Genomic DNA, 20713 nt, shown 5'->3' with positions numbered 1-20713 from the left:
TAAAAATGTGGGCACAGAGATGCTACCAGATGCTAGCTTTAGAGTGCAGTGTGCAGTGTATCTAAATTAATCTAAGCATTTTGTGATGGGCTACATTATTGTACATGGATGCAGCAGCAGCAAACCCATTTACTTAAAGGAGCTTTAATAATGAAATGAAAAAAATTAAAACAGTGTGACCTAAAAACAAAGGTAGCAGATACAGGGGTTGGACAATGAGACTGAAACACCTGGTTTTAGACCACAAAAATTAATTGTGGTGACGGACTGTTCTGGTGGAAACAGGTTAAGGTGCACATTGAATTCTGCCGTGATTTGAGCGGCTGTGGTTTTATGTTTTTTGCACCCGAACATCCCTTTCAGACAGCTTCCTCTTACAACGTCCACAGTTAATCCTGTTGGATGTTCATCCTTCTTGGTGGTATGCTGACATTACCCTGGATACCGTGGCTCTTGATAAATCACAAAGACTTGCTGTCTTGGTCACAGATGCATCAGCAAGACATGCACCAACAATTTGTCCTATTTTGAACTGGTATGTCACCCATAATGTTGTGTGCATTGCAATATTTAGAGCAAAACTGTGCTCTTACCCTGCTAATTGAACCTTCACACTCTGCTCTTACTGGTGCAATGTGCAATTAATGAAGATTGGCCACCAGGCAACTCCAATTTAGCCATGAAATCTCCCTCACTAAAATGACAGGTGTTTCAGTTTCATTGTCCAACCCCTGTATGTGTCATCAGATCTTTGAACATCTACTATCATAAATGAGTTCACAGAAGCACTACTAGTTAACGTTCATTACCGAATCGGGAATGCCTCTATATTAAAATGTAGTATTTAGTTATGTGTAACATTTAAATCATTTTGGTAGCAGGAATAACCACTTAATCACCATTTGTACTGCATGTTTTACATTTAACCCATTTGTGCATTAAACACACACAAGTGCACACTAGTGAACAGTGAGAAAACATGCCCTGAGTTGTGGGCAACCCTAGCTGCATTGCCTGGTTTTGAGATGTCTTTTACCAGAGCCAGAGCAACAATTGCATGGTTAATACAACATTAAATACAAACAACCATGTTTTTACATTTTATATCATTACCAATGTCAATCTAGATTATTCATTTGAGAAGTTTATCAAAAGTTTTAGAGTAATAAAGTTTTTAAAAAGTCCAGTGACCTTTTTTTAAAACAGAAGCCTGTTTCACTGTTTTCCCCCTCCATCCATTATTGTGAGCGTATAACTTACTACGACTCAAAGCACTGTGAGAAAATGAGTTGTCAAGCAGAGAGCAGGACAATTTAAAACATAAAATCACGCTGTTATTAAAGGAAACACAGAGTCACTGATACAAAGTTTCACTCCTACATAGCACCCGTGTTGCTTTTGTTCTTTAGTCGTCTCTACAGTCACAGTTATCGCTATATTGACAGCGTATATTGTCATGGTCATGCAAAAATATTTAATCCTAATTTTTCTTTGCCATTTTCACATTTTTTATTTGGTAACTGGTGACATGCATCGGTGAATGGCATTGAGAGCGGCATGAGCTGAAACATGTCTGCAGTTATTCTTTTTGCTTTTTATTTTTGTTGAGTGTGGGCTTTCCTGTTTCAATTGGCTGCTTTCCATAGAACCAACACACCACTAACCATCGCCTTCTGATTTTGAGTTTGGATAATTTAAATATGTCCTTTACCCTGTGTTAAATTTCATATTGAATGTACCAATAAAAAAGGTTCAAAATTACTATAAATAAAAAATCCAAGGTGTACCAAGGGTGTGCTGCTTGCTATGATTTTATATATCAGTGGCAGCAGGTGTGTTTGGTTTGCACTGATCACCTCTTGGAATTCTGGGACTTGTGGTTCCCCACATAGCTGGCACAAGGAAATTTAAGATTTTTTTTTAAAGATTGACATTTAAGTCACAATTTTGGAGATTGAAGGTCTAAAGGTGTGACAGTAACAGTGCATAAAATACTGTTTTCTGTAGTTCAGTTTCAATAAGCACCGTATAAACTGTGGGGAACAATAAGTTTCACATACTACAATTGAGTGACTTAGTAAGATTCTTAGTAAGATTCTGAAAAGCCTTCTTCAACACAGAAATGAGCTTAAGTATTGCCTAAGCCACTGCAGAGTTTCTAAACCTGACTCCTCAATCGGAGCTCTTAGTGAATCCCAACAGAACCCCTCGGCCAGATTTACCAGAGGGGTTTACAGTGAAGCAAAAATTCCTCGGACTGAAGACCCGCATTTCCCCAAAGCTAATAATTAGGGATTATCTCACTACATTGCAAGCTTTATTTCAGGTTGAGGAACCTGCGCTGAGCGTAAAACTTCAATTAAAAACAGGCAGAGTCATTAGTTTCAATCAGAGCTCATAAAGAAGTCCCCTGCCTCTGGCAAATTCCCAGGCATGAACTCAAACATGAAAATAGCGGCGCTGGTAAAGTTAGCACCACCTGTTCCCTGTGGGAAATGAGCGCAGGCTCAGTGATTTGTGCAGCAGCACTGGAGGAAGCACAAGTTTGGTGAGGAGCACCTCGGGCCCTGAGGGAGGAGATGACAGGCTCATTATGATGGCGCACTGAGAGGAGAGCATGTAAATAAATCAGAGTGCGGAGTACTCACCCCTCGGGGAAGATGGGACAGCTGAGAGGGGGGCGATGATCAATAACGGTAATGATGATGTTAGTGCCATGGGCTGTCACACACCTTCATGCTAATTGACAATGCTGTTTGGGAAGTTTTGGGATCTCAGGCCAGTTTGGAAATTGAATCACATGTTTTGATGGCCTTTTGGCAGAGTGAGAATCACGCTGTTTATGCTCGTTCTGTCTTGTGAGCACGGAAATACAGGAAAATAATAATAATTTTAGCTATTACCCATTAAACAATGCATTGATACCCAAATATTGTGTTTTTATTCATTATGCGGTATCTATGGAAGTAGGTCTACACAGTATATTGCTTGTTAATGGTCATATCATCATTGGCCTGTACACTACAGCTTTTAAAGTACTGCTTTTTCAAGTTTCATTGCTTACTCAAATAAGCTCACAAATAACTAATTACATTTCTTAACTAGTCACATTTTATCAAGTTTTCTCTAAAGTGCTCGTAAAATATCACAGTAAGGTGCCGCATCTTCTAAATTGCTTCATCTAGCTATGTACAGTAACTCAAGTATGGCATGTTGTCTGTACTGTGAGAAAGCCACATTTAATGAATATAAATTTGTGTGCATACATTCTTATTACATCCACTTTACACACAGTAGCTGTAATGTCCTCATGTCGCTGAGGGTATCCAGAAACAAAATGACCAGCGTAAGCCCCAAAAGAAATGCTTTTTAATATCTAAATATTCACACTTTGCTAATAGGTATGCAGTGGGTCTGTAAAGGGTTTAGGACAGGCTGATCTGGGATCTGTCCTTTTGAATTAAACTGATCATTATAACATTAAAAAGTGATGTTTATTGGAAAATAATATATATATATATATATATATATATATATATATATATATATATATATATATATATATATATATATATATATATATATATATATATATATATATATATATATATATATATATATATATATATATATATTATTTAATCAGCTTAGTCAAAAGCTAACTAGTAAGTTAAAGTTAAATAAGTTAAATATAAACAAGTTAACTAATAAAGACACAAAATGTTAAAAAGAATGTAAAATAAATAAGTCTAAGAAATGTTTTTAAAAAAAAATAACTCTTGGCTGAAATAATAAAATCTAAAAATAATAACATTTCTAATAAAACTAATTGAACACTAAAACAGAAATAAAATAATAATGAAAAAGAAAAAGGTTACTTCTTTTAATTTGGTTGGAAATAAAAAATTTAAAGAGACCAGCAGTTCCAGCTCATTGGTTTACTGTGACTCACTTGTTTTGAAACCTGTGTTTTACAGTATAAATCTTGCAGTATTTTTTTTTTATCCCTCTTGTCTTCTTTGTTTGAGAGCTTTAGTAGCCGGTAACGTATGGCGCTAGATGTGACGGCTGTGTCTGATTAGGGAATCCCACCCTCTGACCCCTCAGAGACCGGTAGCTGTCCAGGATGTCAGTGCTGGAGTTTACTGAAGGGTGTGACTTCAGCACTCTGGAGAGCAGCCTGTGGGTTCTGAGGATACGGGTTTGACCTGTCATCAGACAACAAAGAATATATATGTGTGCGTGTGTGTGTGCGCGTGTGTGTGTGTGTGCCTCCACATATGCCCTTGACTGATTAAACTACTCAGCCGCAATTCACAGCTCACTTAACCCAAAAGCTCTAGCACCGCATGCAGGTGGTGAGATAGGGGAGCAGGGGACAAGCTTGTTTATGTTCTGTCTGAGCTGATTGCACACAGGGACTCTCATCTTTCCAAACACTTCATTTGTTTTTCTTTGCCGTGTCCGCGCTGCCCGAGCCGCACACCCGCACTGACTCTGTCTCTACCCCCACAGCTCATTAGGCAGGGGGTCTGGGGGAGGTTAGAGGTGATGCATCATCATCTCTCTCTGAGTTTCTCTGCTGAGTGCTCCCTCCACATAATGGCTAAATGGGACCCATCACTGGTTACAGAGGTTTTTTTTCCCCCAGAAACTTTTGCTTTGAAGGCCTGCAGACAGAAGAATGCAAGTTCAATGGAAACTGGGGACCAGATTCTGAGTCAGTTTAGAAGAGCAAGCCAATTACACAATAACCTCTGTAACTGTATTTTCCAAAAATAATGAGCTGCTGTCTGTGTGTGGGAGTCTTAATTAATAATATCAATTAATAAGAATTGTTTTCAAAATGTTACGTATGCTACATGTCTAAAAGCATACAGCTTATATTGTACATGTAATCCCTATAGAAAAGCATTGTCAGTAGAATGGGACATTTCTTTGCAGATGCACATGAGCTTAAGGTCATCACGCTCAATGCCAAACACTGGCTTGAGGGCCATAAAATGCTATGGCTGGGGAGCAGTGGACCTCCTCACAGCAGTCAAATCAAATCATATCAAAGTTTTTGTCACATAGTCTAACGTATAACAATAACATTTAATGTAAAGAGAGAACATATCAAATATAAAGCAAATATGTTTATATTTTTATAATAATATAAAATAAATGAATATACAGAATATTAATTCTGTACACTGGAATCAGTATCTAAACATGTTTGTCCCATGACTTTTGCCATGCCTATGGATGCTACAGAACTCTGCACTGACCTATGGAAAATGTGTGTGTGTGGGGCCTCCGGCACTGAATGTGAATGTGATATCTGCTTGTGAAAGTCACTTGTCTGATTGCATGGACAATTCAAGCCAGACACCACCAGTCACGATCATGACCACCCACTGTGCTGTTCATGAGCAAAATAAGATAACACCTCACAACGTATACATCTGTGGACAGAACCACACCATCATCAAGGTATCACTTTGTGATCAACGTACATACTGCTATTCCGGAACATTGTATGAGATACAAATACAAAAGAGTGGAGCCTGGAATCACTGTTTATTTAAGGAAATTTAAAAGGAAATAGATTAGAAAATGTCTTAAAACTTTAGAACAATATGACTGATTTCCCATAAAATGTTTAAATCTAACCATGGGCTACATTTACCTGACATTGGGAAAGTTTTTATGAATTAAACCTAATATTAGAGTAGGTTCCTTTTATGGGAAGACAGGTTAGATTACTATTAAATATGACTGGCGTTCAGTGGACTTCAGATTTGTTCTATATTCATGTCTATGTTAATCCTGACACTTACACACAGCTATCTGCAGGCCCTGCCCCAGTTTTGTCCTTTCCATAAACAGTCATTTGAATGATTGTCATCTCTGCATATTTCAGAGTGGCTGTGCAGGAATATTGTGGTGATATCTGTGGATTTTGGGGAAGATATAATAAATGAAAATGTCTTTTTTTACTCCACAGAGTAGTAGAGATGTATTCACCTCTCAATGTTTTTTGCCTTTGATTGCAGTGTGTTCGGGCACTCGGAGCCTTACACCAAACTGTGCTGCAAAGGCTTCTGCATTGATATCTTGAAGAAACTCTCACGCACAATCAAGTTCTCCTACGACCTCTACCTGGTCACCAACGGAAAACACGGAAAACTGGTCCGTGGCACCTGGAACGGGATGATTGGAGAGGTATGAGAAACGCAAGGCTAGACACAGAGCACAGAAGGTTACCTTCTTGTCAGAATTCAACTGAATTAGCATTGAATATGCTGAGCTAAAATTAAAACTGTTACCCATGGCTGTGACAGTAAGCTCTAATGGAGCTAACTCGCACCTCGCTTTCTTTATTTAACACAAATCAGTTGGAAACGGCTAATTATTTTGTGAGATGCTGTTTGTGTCATTAGATGTGATCACAGAGTGAACCGAAATTAAAATGCGTTCTTCACAACATTCGTCCTGTCAACTCCTGCCGTGTGTAGTGTCACTTGATCCGGCGGTTAGGTGTCTTCCGCAGCTGCTGGTGTCTTCATTCTTCTCACCTGCATCTTCTCGCACGCTGATGCTTTTTAAAGAAAGCAGACGCTCATGAGTCACAGTGTTGTATGCCTTTCTTACCCCAGGGCGGAGGGGAATATTTAATAAAGTGAGTTAAATATGTATTACATAATGGTTTGACAGAGTGTCAGATTTTTCCTTCTTACTGGGAATCCTCCCTAACCTGTGCAGAGATGGGTGTCGATTTGATTTATAATATTACAAAGAAATCTGATATCTAAGCATATTACTGTACAGAAAAAGCAAGATGTCATTAACTACTAGCTGTCCATGTAAGATGCTTCCAATTGTTTTTTTATGAGTGATGTCATAGAAGAATCATTTGGGTTTCTTAAATCTGTCTGACATGCACAGAGAGATGTCTTCTACTGCTATCCCAAGATTTTTGGCGCGTCAAATTAATCAGAATATTGCACAACTACAAGCAAATCTGTACATCTTTCATAAAACGTGTCCATTTGTTACTCACTTCTCGTTATTCCTAGGTCTTCTACAAGCGTGCCGATATGGCCATTGGCTCTCTCACTATAAATGAGGAACGTTCAGAGATCATTGACTTTTCAGTGCCATTCGTTGAGACTGGGATTAGTGTCATGGTGGCCAGGAGCAATGGCACCGTCTCACCATCTGCCTTTTTAGGTGAGAAGGTTTAATTTACAGTGTTTTTTCCCTTCCGGCGGTCACAGGGTTTTCTTTTTTTTTTGGCATACTGCAACAAATATTTACTGCTAACTAGAAGAAGTTTGTTTCATTCAGACAGAAAATAGCTAATTTTCCAGTATCATTGCTCTTTTAGATAACAGGAGAAGCATTTGTTCCGCTTGTGTTCAGCTAAACATTAATCAAGTCATTAGTCTACCTCTAATGGGGCAGCAGAGACATAAAATCATGTGTAAGATCTCATCATCAGTGATTGTCACTGTTAATTGTGTTCTTATTGAGGCTGTAAAATGAGACGTGTTGTATCTGTCTCTTCTGGCAGAACCTTACAGTCCAGCAGTCTGGGTCATGATGTTTGTGATGTGCCTGACTGTTGTGGCTGTCACAGTTTTTGTCTTTGAATACTTCAGCCCTGTCGGGTACAACCGCAGCCTTGTCAGTGCCAAAGGTCAGTGCAGCTCTTTTTTATTTTTTATTTATTCATTTCAGCTTTTCTATTAGGAGAAAATGTGTATGTGTATACTCATCTTTTGTTTGTTTTTGGATTAATTAATGTTTGTGATTTAAAGTTAAAGTTTATTTCACAAGTATGATTGCTTGACCTGATTTTCCTGCATGTTACACGCAAAAAATTACTTCATGTTGAGGATGAATTTACTTATTAAATGCCAACCTTAATGATCCTTAGTATTATTACTGCATTTCTATTTTATTTTCTACTTGTGAGAGGTGATTATTATTGGGATAAGATGGTTGTAGGTTTCTAGGTGTAATTAGGCAAATGTTTTTAAATGTTTTAAATATTTCAACCTGTCTAGCTTTGATTAGCTACAATTACATAATTCAGCTCAATAAATCTGGACTGATCAGACCACATGATTTTCTTACATTGCTCCAGATTCCAATGTTTATGCTCCCCAGCCAAGGGACAGCATTTAGCTGGTTATCCCCACTGATAAGTGTTTTTCTTAAAGCTACACAGCTGTTTAGTGTTAATACCTTGATTTCCCATCGCAATGTGAGTGTGTGGAAATGCTCTTACTTTCACTATTAAACATGTTTACATGAAGATGATGTTTCCCTGCTGTCGTCCAGTTAAAAATGTTTTGTACAATTTTCAAACCGATTTAATTTCAGAAGTCTACTTAGATGTTTTCTTTGCTTAATGCATGCCAATAATTTGACCCTTTTTTTACCCTTTTCCACAAGCAGAAGGTGTGTCCTTCCTGTGGTTTAACAAACTAACATTCCCTAACATTAACATTCCCGGTTCGTACAGAGCAGAGCCCCGCCCCCACTACGGCTACTCTGATCATATTTCTGTCATGCTCATCCCAGCATACAGACAGCTCATCAGACGTGCCAAATCAGAGAAGAAGCAAGTTACAACCTGGCCTCCAGGAGCCATCTCTGCTCTTCAGGACTGTTTTGAGCACACTGACTGGGACATGTTCAGAGAAGCTGCTACTTCTGATGACTCCATCAACCTGGAGGAGTACACAGACTCAGTGACTGGCTACATCAGCAAGTGCATTGAGGATGTTACTGTCTCCAAAACCATCACATCCCGCCCCAACCAGAAGCCGTGGATGACTGCAGAGGTGCGTGCGCTGCTGAGATCCCGAGACAAGGCCTTTAAGTCAGGGGACAGGGCTGGCCTCCGAACAGCTAGAGCCAAGCTCTCCCGGGGGATCAGAGAGGCAAAGCGCACCTACGCAAAGAAAATCCACGCCCACTTCCAGGACACTACTGACACTCGGCGCATGTGGCAGGGCATCCAGACCATCACCAACTACAAGTCACCCTCCCCTGCTTGTAACAGTGATGCCTCCCTTCCAGATGCACTGAACTCCTTCTACGCAAGGTTCGAAGCATAGAACTACACGACAGCAAGGAAGACTACACCTCCTCCAAACGACCAGGTACTGTGCCTGTCCTCAGCTGATGTGCGGAAAACTCTACTCAGAGTCAACCCACGGAAAGCCCCAGGACCAGACAGCATACCTGGCAGAGTGCTCAGAGGATGTGCAGAACAACTCACGGATGTTCTCACGGACATTTTCAACATCTCTCTGAGTACTGCAATCGTGCCGACGTGCTTCAAGACGACATGAGGCACATCAAAAACCAGCTCCCGTCCTCACTGGACCCTCTGCAGTTTGCGTATCGTCCAAACAGATCAACAGACGATGCCATCTCTACTGCGCTCCACCTGGCTCTCACCCACCTGGACAACAAAGACTGCTATGTTCGAATGCTGTTCATCGACTTCAGTTCAGCATTCAACACCATCATCCCTCAGCATCTGATAGGAAAACTGAGCTTGCTGGGCCTGAACTCCTCCCTCTGCAACTGGGTTTTAGACTTCCTGACTGAGAGACCACAATCAGTCAGGATTGGAAACAACACCTCCAGCACCACCATACTGAGCACCGGCGCCCCCCAGGGCTGTGTGCTCAGCCCACTGCTGTTCACTCTGCTGACTCATGACTGTACTGCAAAGTACAGCTCAAACCACATCATCAAGTTCGCTGATGACACAACTGTAGTTGGCCTCATCAGCAAGAACGACGAGTCAGCATACAGAGAGGAGGTGCAGTGGCTGACGGACTGGTGCAGAACCAACAACCTATCTCTTAACGTGGATAAAACCAAGGAGATGGTTGTTGACTTCAGGAGAGCTCCAGGTGTCCACCACCCGCTGAACATCAACGGCTCTGCTGTGGAAATTGTGGATAACACCAAGTCATCCTGCGGAGACTGAGGAAAGCACATCTCCCACCCCCCATCCTCACCATGTTCTACAGAGGCACTGTAGAAAGCATCCTGAGCACCTGCATTACCGTCTGGTTTGGGAATTGCAACACCTCAGACCGCAAGACCCTACAGCGGATAGTGCGGACAGCTGAGAAAATCATCGGAGTCTCTCTTCCCTCCATCACTGAGATCTACACCACACGCTGCATCCGCAAAGCCACCAGCATTGTGGACGACCCCACCCATCCCTCACACGGACTCTTCGCTCTGATGCCGTCCGGCAGAAGATACAGGAGCATCCGAGCCTCCACTACTAGACTCTGCAACAGCTTCATCCACCAGGCAGTCAGACTTCTCAACGCACAGAGACAGAACTGAACCCCCACCCCACCCACCACTCACCCAACACACTCGCACAAAACTAAACTGTACACCCCCCCCTTTACACAAAACTAAACTGTACACCCGCCCCCCCTTTACACTCACAAAGAACTGAACTTCACCCACACACACACCCAGTCAGCACACAGAGGCTGACATGACTTTATTTGCTGCACTCTTAAAAACTATAAACTCTACCTCAGTAACTGCTGTGATTATATATGTTCTATATGTTACAGTATGTCACACATCTCTGCACCTATACAACTATACACTTTATTATACCGTATCGGTACTGCACTGTCCTGTCTTTAAATTGTCTCGTCTTTTGTATTTATTGTATTTATTGTTATTTAGTGTTATAATTTTATAATTTTATGTTGCACTGTCGTCACTCCTGCACTTTATGTTGTCTATTGCTTGTGGTTCTATGTTGCACCATGGTTCCGGAGGAACGTAATTTCATCACACTGTGTACCTGTACTCAGATGTAATGACAATAAAAGCCTCTTGACTTGACTTGACTTGAACAAGACTACTCACTGCATCAGTTGGGGTTAAGTAACTGGTAGCCATTTAAAAAAAATACATCACCCATGCAGTAATTATCCAATGGGGAGCTCTTACATATCTGCCTAGTTAAATCCAGATTCTAAGACTGTATAATATTCAAATTAGTATTGTAGTATGGACATCTATAACTTTAACAAAAACATACTTTTTTTTATTCTTTTTGCAGCCCCTGGGGGCCCTACATTCACGATAGGGAAGTCGGTGTGGCTCCTGTGGGGGATTGTCTTCAATAACTCTGTCCCTATAGAAAACCCTAAAGGCACCACCAGCAAGATCATGGTCTTGGTGTGGGCCTTCTTTGCTGTCATCTTCCTAGCCAGCTACACTGCCAATTTAGCTGCTTTCATGATCCAGGAGCAGTATATCGACACTGTTTCTGGACTCAGTGACAAAAAGGTAAGCAAAGCATTAATCTGCTGTAGAGTCAGGACTCCACAGTTAAGAGCACTCCCTAAAGTGCACTGTGCCATATTGAGCTCTACTTAGAGGGATTAGTTAATGATACACGGTTTCCACCATCTTCTCAGATAACCACCACCCACACTGCCACATTTGGATAATGCCTTTCAGGATGTTCTTTAGGAGCACTGGTATTTTAAAATGTTTCTCATAGCAATTTGAAGTGGGAAAATGCTGTTTAAGTGACATAAAAATTATGCAAACTGAACCGGACCTGCAGGGAGCGAAGACAACAGCTTCATCACTCAAAGATACAAAACAGAATAAGCCCTGGGAGACAGATTAATAGATTTGCCAGCAGTGATACATAGTTTTATTAGTGCGTGTATAATTCACATAGCCAGGACTGAAATGTTAAAATCTATTCTTAAACCCCGTCTACTAAAGACTGATCCCACGCTCCTCATCAGGAATAGAGAGGCTTTGTAACGAAATGGCCATACTGTCCACTTTAGACACTGACAGAATAGAAATGAAATCCCTTTACTCTTATAAAATATCTGGTATTGTGGAAAATATAAATGATCATCTGCTAGCTGTCCAGTGCAATTTCTCAATGAGGTGTGAAAGAAAATAAAAGCTCACTGCAAGTTGCTTGAATGGTACATTAAGGCTCATTACCCTCACTGGTGTTACAAGGCTGTGCCAGAGCCTGGGGATTTATTTCTCTGTCTGGACTGTAAGAGATATGCTTCTGCCATTGAGTCATTCTTTTCACAGCTTGTCAATTTGTACTGTATTGTTAAGGTCAGTCCCGCTCTTATGTGGATCAAACATGTGAAAAAACACACAAATGGTAATGCTTGTGGTCAGATATCTTACTACATGCTGATCAAAGTTCTTTTTTGTCTTTTTTGGCAGTTCCAGAAGCCCCAGGAGCATTACCCACCTTTTCGTTTCGGCACAGTCCCAAACGGCAGCACTGAGAGAAACATTCGCAGCAATTACCCTGACATGCACACCCACATGATGAAATACAACCAGAAAGGAGTAGAGGAGGCACTCAACAGCCTCAAAACGGGGTATGTTTTTAGGTCCTAACCCATATTAAACATTTTAGTTGTTTTTTTTTACAGTGCAGATGCTGTTATAGGGAACTAAACATTCCATCAAACAATGATATATAGCCTATTCTTATTAGAATTTAATACAATACAGTCATATTTTACTGGATTAAAAATGTCTGTAGAAAATCACTGTACATATTTGTCTAAATTTGTGTTGAGATGTGTGAGTTATGCTAATTGCCTTGGACAAAAAGTATAAGGACACTTCTTAATCATTAAAATCATGTATTTCAATCAGTCCCATCACCAAATCAAACCCTTAGGCATTCAGTCTTTATAAAAGTGAAGGAACAGGTCCCTATACAATAAAGAGCTTGCTGAATTCCAGCATGGTACTGTAGAATATCACCACTGCAAAAGGTCTGTTTAATTTCTTTCCGCCTAGACCTTCAATCTAGACAAGCAACTTCAACGTCAAATCACACCAAGTTATAGAGCAGTTTTGCTGTTTTGCTGATGCTGATGAGCATTGTACAGACATACAGATCCCAGTGCTCTAAAGAATTAATCACTGCAGAGTTCCACACCTGCTGTAAGAGCTGAAAAAATGGGACTGACTCCATACTGATGCGATACATCATCATACTGGTGTACCAATACTTTTGTCCATGAACATGAACCCTTTACGTTAGTGAATTAAAGAAAGTGTCTGTTTAATTCACCTAAATTTCCCCAACCTTATTCATCCTCAACCTCATCATAAAATGTATCTGGTACCAAACATAACTTTGCTCCTAATCCATACTCTACTGTACATAATTCACAGCCAGCTATTCAAATGCAGTGGAATCAGAGCTAACTCATAATCTACCACCCAATGCATCAGGCAGGGCCCAGTGTTTTGTACAAACTTCACTGTGAATTAGAATAATCTACGGCAGCTGGTCATTAATAACATAGCATCAACAGCCCTCAGCTGCATGGCAATTATTTGTTTGACATAATTATATGTAATTATTTAACCATTTACCTTGGGCTTATCAGCAAGTGACATGTCACTGTCCTTGCTGCAGGAAACTGGATGCCTTCATATATGATGCTGCCGTGCTTAATTACATGGCTGGCAAGGACGAGGGCTGCAAGCTGGTGACCATTGGCAGTGGGAAAGTGTTTGCTACTACAGGCTACGGCATTGCTCTGCAGAAGGACTCCCGCTGGAAGCGCCCCATAGACCTGGCCCTCCTCCAGTTCCTGGGAGACGGTAAATCACCATCAGGGGATCAGACCTGGTCCACAATTAATATCCTCCATCACAGCATGGAGACCATCACTGTCGCCTCCCTCAGCGTCTCTATAAGTAGGCCAGCACATGCACCCAAAGAGCTGCGAATCCATAGGGCTTATGGAGTGTGAGATTGAATGGGATACAGAGCCTTTCTACATTATTAGAAATAATGTCTTTCTAATAACTTGAATAGAAAGTGTGGTTTTAGTAGAGCATGAAAACCAGAGCATAGATGGATCATAAACCTGGTACTGTGTTATAGAGTGTAGGTTCTTTGGTATGTTCTGTCGTACTGACCTTAAATTTTAAATACACTGTCATGCCATAATATTATGCATTCACTGTCCATTGAATCAACTTTACTTGCTGAATATGAGCATTTGATATAGACATTGTACAGACTGTAGTCCATCTGTTTGTCTGCATATTTGATTATCCTGCTTTTTCCGGTTCTTTAATGGTCAGGACCCCACAGGACCAACACAGAGCAACTATTATTTGGGTATTTGAGGATGAAAAACACACACTTTACAGCTTCTGTCTCTGCATCTACAAAGTGAAGCATTTAGGTAGGAGTGTTTAATAAAGTGGACAGTGAGTGTTTAAAAACTCCAGCAGCACTGCTGTGTGTGATCCATTTGTACCAGCACAATAAACTTTAACAGCACCCCACCATGTCAGTGTCACTACAGTAATGAGAATGATCCACCCTCCTAAATAATAGCTGTTCTGTGGTGGTCCAGTAGGACCCATACCATTAAAGAACATGGTGAAAGGAGGACAATTACAAACTACAGTGTGTAATTATAGCAATGTGCTCAGTGTAGTTGGAAAAATGGGTAATGGGTGTAGAAAATCATGAATTGGAGAGATATGATTGCTAGTGGTAGTGGAGATATGAGTGGTAGAAGTGCCATTTTGGTTCCCTTTAAGGATTTTTCATCAAATCTAAAGAGGCGTGTTGTCAATTAGGTATTTTAAGTGTAAAGAACCTTCATTTAATATAAAAGGTTTTATACAAAATCAAACAGCAAAGCCAGGAACCATTTAGGAATATTGCATTTCCACAAATTGAAGACATGTTTTCCTTGAGTTTACTTGAGTTTTACTTGGAATAGTACAAGTGGTGTTGTACAAGTCTGACAAGAATAGACTCACAAGAATAGAAAAAGTGAACATTTGGACGGTGTTGTGACTGGCACAGTCATCTGAATCTGCTTTTGTTTCTGCACTTGAAGGAGACACGCAGAGACTGGAGACCGTGTGGCTGTCTGGTATATGCCAGAATGAGAAGAATGAGGTGATGAGTTCCAAGTTGGACATAGACAACATGGCGGGCGTTTTCTACATGCTGCTGGTGGCTATGGGCCTCAGTCTGCTTGTCTTTGCCTGGGAACATCTGCTTTACTGGAAACTCAGGCATTCTGTGCACAAATCTGAGCGCTTGGACTTCCTTCTGGCTATAAGCAGGGTATGTTGGCACCAAACCACACTCCATAACTTTCTTCCTAATTCTTTTTTTCCTGAGTCGTGCTTCTGGGTGGAAAAAAATGCATCTAGTGACAATTAGTGAATTCAAATGTATGTATATTTAAAATTATAGTCAATCTACTGGTGAAGTCTGAAGTAATTGGTGGAGTAAATTATTTTCTTATCAAAGTGCATGAAGTGCAGAACCTTAGGCCGTACAGGATGATTGTGCTACAGTGTGATGGGAATAAAGACTCAAAAGATTGTTTTTGTGTGTTTTATTATCTTATTTACATAGTTTATTTTATTATTAATATGTTTATGTACCTATTTATTCGTGGTAAGTGATTCTGAACTCCCAGCCGAAGTGAGTATAGGCCAGTATGCTACCACTGCACCACTTGTAATTGGGGTTATGAAATGGTGCCTTAAAAGGGCAAGGTGGGAAAATGGTGGCAAAACCTAACAAAGGAAATGCCACATGGCATGTTTAAACAAAGGAGAAGAGTAAAAAAAGACAGAAAAATATCAAAACTGTCACAGACAGGCTCTTTTAACTTTTTTTATTTTTATGTTTTTGTTAAACAAAATAGCTGAACTAAACACCCTCTACAAAGGTGCGACAGAGAAGTGTGATTTGACTGGAGTTTTTATAATGTGTCACACAACTGAGACTTGTCAGTGCTGATTATCGCTGTGGATTTTTGGGTTTTAAGTCTTCCAGATTTCAGCCCTCTGCTTGGGATTGGCAGTATAGGCTGCCTTATAACAGATAGCTAAAACAGCTATCTACATTTTGTTTATTACTCATTTTAGATGAGTTGAGAATATAATAAAACAGCAAGACTATAATCAACAATTTAAAAAATTAATAAAATCTATTTTTTTCTTCTCAGGGCATATACAGTTGCTTTAATGGCGTTGAGGATGTAGGAAGATCTGGCAACATGCAAAACCCTGATATCACCACAAACTATGCCCAGGCCAACATGCTGAAAATGCTTCAGACCGCCAAAGACATTGTTTCCTCAGCAAAAGTTGAGAACTCTCTGGACAATGCCACCAAAACCATTGAGAACTGGAGTCGGCAAGGGGGGAGTCTGCCAGCACGCATACCAGCGGTGACCACCACTGAGTCAGTGCCCGGTCACTTCTCCTACATCCCTAACATCACAGAGAACCACTCATCCCATGTGCAGCGTTCATTAACACCCCCCTTCACACAGCATTACGACGAAACTCTCAGACCACCACATGTACCCAATAACAGACTGCTAACACGGCCCACTCCACTACGCTACACTTTACCTTCGCGGATTGGTGGCCTGTATAATGGGATGCTTCCTGTGTCTAGTATCAGTACTCCTCATTTAGCCATGCATGACCCTCATCCTCAAAAATCACAATCCCCATTTGTACCATACAGAGATCTACAGGTGCCAGACATCTATGCTGAGCATCACGATCCCTGCCACACCACTGATGGCCTCAGGCGGAAAAGGAGGTCCCGCAGTGCCCTGGTGGAGTCCATGGATCTCAGAGGGTTACATGATTACAAAGACCAAACGATTTGTCTTGCAGAACTCAGAGCAAACCAATTTGCACATGACCATGTTCCCTCCTCGTCTATGGAAAGCGCTTACAGACCAGAAGATCTTACCTGCAATTCCTGCATCAAGACCTATGTGGATCCAGTGCTGGATGACGTGCCTCTAATAGGAAAGAGAAAACTCCATCGCAGACCCTCCTTCCTCAAGGCCACCTGGGGTCCTGACAGGGTTCATTTTCCAGGTGACCGAACCCCTGCCCCCGTATCATCCCGCCCTGACATACCAGACCTGTTCCCTTGTGTGGATGTGTGTGGAAGAGTGAGGAACAACCTGTGTTACCCCTCTCCTGTCGACCACAGTTACCTTCACCCGTTCCGACGTCATCCCAGAAAGGGTCAGAAGCTGAGACATACCCAGTCCACCCGACTGCCCTCCTACAGGGAGGCAGTTCTTCACAATGCTGCAGCTGTAAGGAGGGCCACCAGCCTAGTGCACAGACAGTACTCCTACCCAGACCTGCCAGTTTACCAGAGCACACTGCCATATGGACCAGCTGAACTGTGTAACATCTTCCCCTGCATGGCAACCACCAGTGACAGTGTGTACGGGGCATACAGAGCTCCTGGACAGCTACAGAACGACCATGTGCCACCTGTTTCTGCCAGCAGGGTGGTTCACAGGGTCAGCAGCCCAGGTGTACCTTTGACATGGGGCAGGATCTCCAGTCTGGAGTCTGAGGTTTAAGCCCTCACTTCCTTGTGCCATTTCCACACAGCTGTTCGCAGTGCCAAGCTCTGTCACTGAACTCCTGACAACCAGTTTAAAGACTCTGCCTTTGATTCTTGCAAAAAAACAAAACCACACAAACCTAGAAACTCACTTTTCGCTTTCTTTTATTCATATAAGTGCAATAATGCCAAGAGTGTAGATGAGATGAAATGAGATGGATTACAGAGGATATATCTGTGAAATAATGGACCATTATTATAGCAGATGAGTTTACAGAGATACTGTGTGAAGTAAAGGTATATTTCACTGTCAAATTCACAAAGACTGATGGAGTGGTTCAGAGAGGAGTAGTTTGATGTGTGTTGGGTGGGTGTTTAAGGTAGATACAATATATTTAAAAAAAGTGTTGTTCCTGTTGCTTTGGGGTAAATTTGGTATTGATACATGTAATCCTCTATAATACTGAATTTTGTAAACACAAAGACAATTTGTCTTTTTTTAAGTGCAGGAATTGTTGGCTTGTTGGGGTTTTCAGGTGTTTTCTCTCTCTCTCTTTCTTTCTTTTTCTATATCTCCTTCTCTCTCAAGATAGCTCTCTCTGTCTCTCCCCCTCTCTCTCTCTGTGTAAGTGGGATTTCGAATAAGAGCCAATTGAATGGTATTCTATTATTAGTATTACCAAGTACCTCCAACACTTTAATAAATCACAAAGGCCTGTCAATGGGTCCCATGGAATTGGTGTCTTTTTTCAAAGGGGTAACTATAAGAGCAGTCTCAGTGCCGCTTTCTATATTCAGCCCCACAGTATATTTTAGATATTGTGATTAAGTAAGGCTGCCTGTTAATTTAAACGATTGTGATAAAAATAAGAATCTTTTATTTAATATGTGAGTTGTGCCTGAAAAAATGTTCTGTGTTCATATTGGCAAGAGATGCACAATATCACTATATTTCATTAAAAGCATTTGCCACTACCAAGTACCAATATGGGTTTCTAGTTGGTTGTTTAAAACAGCAGCTATAATTTAGACCTGATGTTTTTGCTTTATTTAGATGTGTGTGTGTGTGCTTGACTATAATTATTTAATCATAATAATGACAGGAAATATTTATCATATATATTGAATATCATCATTCTGCACGTCATTACTCTGCAACAGAAATGCTCAGTATTAACAACTGGCCTCTGTATAAAAAGGGAAAATTATAATATTAGATAATGCATTGTGTAACGTTACGTCACATTATGTTGTGAAGCTTATAAAGCACCATATTTTTGGTTAGATTCCTGTGGGAGAGTATTTTATGCAACAGCTTGCTCTTCTGTAAAATCCACGTCTGTGACCAAACCACACACTCTTATGAATGAATGCACTTCTAATGGTGCTGCACTATTTTTACACACTTATTTGTGGTATTATGGTGTTTGGGACACAGCCCGTTTTCAGTGGGCACTGCCATTCTAACAACATCATCAAAATAACATATTTCCACAACAGTTGTCCTACCCCTGGTTTAATTTATTTTTTTAAATTCATGCTTGGAATTTATAAATATCAGAATATTTAGTATTTGAGCTCTGTATAAGCCTAACATCAATACTAGTACAAACCAAATGCAATATCAGTGCAGTTTTCCCACACAAAAAAGAGGTGCAGAGCTGGATCACTGAACACATAAATCTGTTGACCTGTGCGCTGACTCCAACATACCCACTAGCCCACCAGCCAATGCCTTAAAATAAAAGGGCTTTTTACACTCCAGAACTGAAGACAAAGATAAGAGGACTAAGAAAAAGGGAAAATTGAAAAGATAAGAAGGGGAAGAAAAAGGAGAAGTGAACAAAATGAGATGGGGAGACCCTCCTTCCAGAACTGCCTCTTCACAATCTCTTTTAGCTGCAGTTTTCAGAAGAAGAGCCTTCAGCTGTAATGTATGTGTACTGTGTTGTAGAGGATTTCGAGGCAGTCATGAATATCTCATTAAACCCAATCCATACAGTGATTATGCAAATTGTGGGGAACATTACCAAAAAGTGTCCTTTACTAGATCACATTATATGCAGCGTGTCCACCTCAAGCATGTTTCTCCAAAGCTCAAGGTGACCTGAACTGAGGTAATTATGCAGTGAGGCTTTTGTTATCTCCAGATAAGGGCCGAGTGAAGAGCATTTCTCCGAGCGAATGTGAAGAGCATTTGAGACTCCAAATATTGAGAAACTTAGATTTTCTCATTATGAAGCGTTGTGTTGTTATTGCTACATTACAGATGATTGCACAATAACAATGATTTAATCTTCCCGAGCACCACCGTTCACTGATGGATTTATTTACTGCAGAATAATTGACATTTTTTCATATTTTCACCAGTGCTTCAGAAAGAAACACATTTTTTTTTCATTTTCTTTTTTTTTATCACAGCAGTGAGGAAAAGGCAGACCAAAGCCAGCGTAAGCCATGTAAGCCCAGCATCATGCACTCTGTGCGTCTTGCAACCTTGTTGTGGAGATGTTCTGCAAGTTGATAAATGATTTAGTACATGCATATAAAAGCATCAAGGGAGCCTAGCAATTGGCCACAGAATGAAATAAGAAGCAATATATCAAACGCCACAGGTAGCTATGAGAGACAAATGATCCAAATTTAAAAGTCAAGGGGGGTCGTGTCCACCTGCTTTATATGCAGTGAAGAAGATGCCATGCAACAATGGGACTTTCAAAACATTAATAATTTGCATGTTCATTTCGAGATTAATAACCGGTCGAACGATTTGTTCACAGCTGTTCCCTCTAGAACAGCCTTAAGCTCTGGATCCTTTTCTGATGATAGCAATAACATCATAATGAGACTCTGCTGTCAGAGCACAGACACTGTTCATTTTACTCCACATCATCCTCTTGATCCAGTTCGCAAGTGACAGAGACTAGTATGACAATATTGCAACACATGATTTACCACCTCAGTCATGTGAATGCACGGCAAACAGAGATACAAACTCTTTCTGGTACCACTTTAAAATAAGACTACCTTTATGAAGGGTTTATAAATGGTTTACAATTAGTTTATTAATGGTTACTAATGAGGTTGTAAATGCCTTAAAAATCATTAATAATCAGTTATTAATAACATATACATAGAAAGGGAAACAATGTTGTTTGCCAAATAGTGAACCCACTGCCATCTATATTGTTGCCCTTTCTACGTATGTGTTATAACTGATTATTATGGATTTTTAAGGCATTTACAACCTAATTAGTAACCATTAAT

General features: G+C 40.5%; 1 protein-coding gene across 2 annotated transcripts in view; it reads left to right on the top strand.

Moving 5' to 3' along the window:
* grin2cb (glutamate receptor, ionotropic, N-methyl D-aspartate 2Cb) overlaps positions 1-18305 on the top strand; it is a 56362-nt gene extending 38057 nt beyond the window's left edge. For both annotated transcript variants that reach the window (XM_049464998.1, XM_007259363.4), the window contains 8 exons: positions 6039-6207; positions 7062-7215; positions 7559-7684; positions 11114-11343; positions 12268-12428; positions 13487-13674; positions 14937-15169; positions 16065-18305. In XM_049464998.1, the coding sequence (XP_049320955.1) occupies positions 6039-6207; positions 7062-7215; positions 7559-7684; positions 11114-11343; positions 12268-12428; positions 13487-13674; positions 14937-15169; positions 16065-17462 (2659 nt within the window). In that variant the 3' untranslated portion in view covers positions 17463-18305. The remainder of the gene's footprint in view (positions 1-6038; positions 6208-7061; positions 7216-7558; positions 7685-11113; positions 11344-12267; positions 12429-13486; positions 13675-14936; positions 15170-16064) is intronic.
* Positions 18306-20713: the final 2408 nt, after the last annotated feature.

The sequence above is a fragment of the Astyanax mexicanus genome, chromosome 15, assembly GCF_023375975.1.
Source record: "Astyanax mexicanus isolate ESR-SI-001 chromosome 15, AstMex3_surface, whole genome shotgun sequence".
Lineage (NCBI taxonomy): Eukaryota > Metazoa > Chordata > Actinopteri > Characiformes > Acestrorhamphidae > Astyanax > Astyanax mexicanus.
This window is presented reverse-complemented; position numbering and strand designations above follow the sequence as displayed.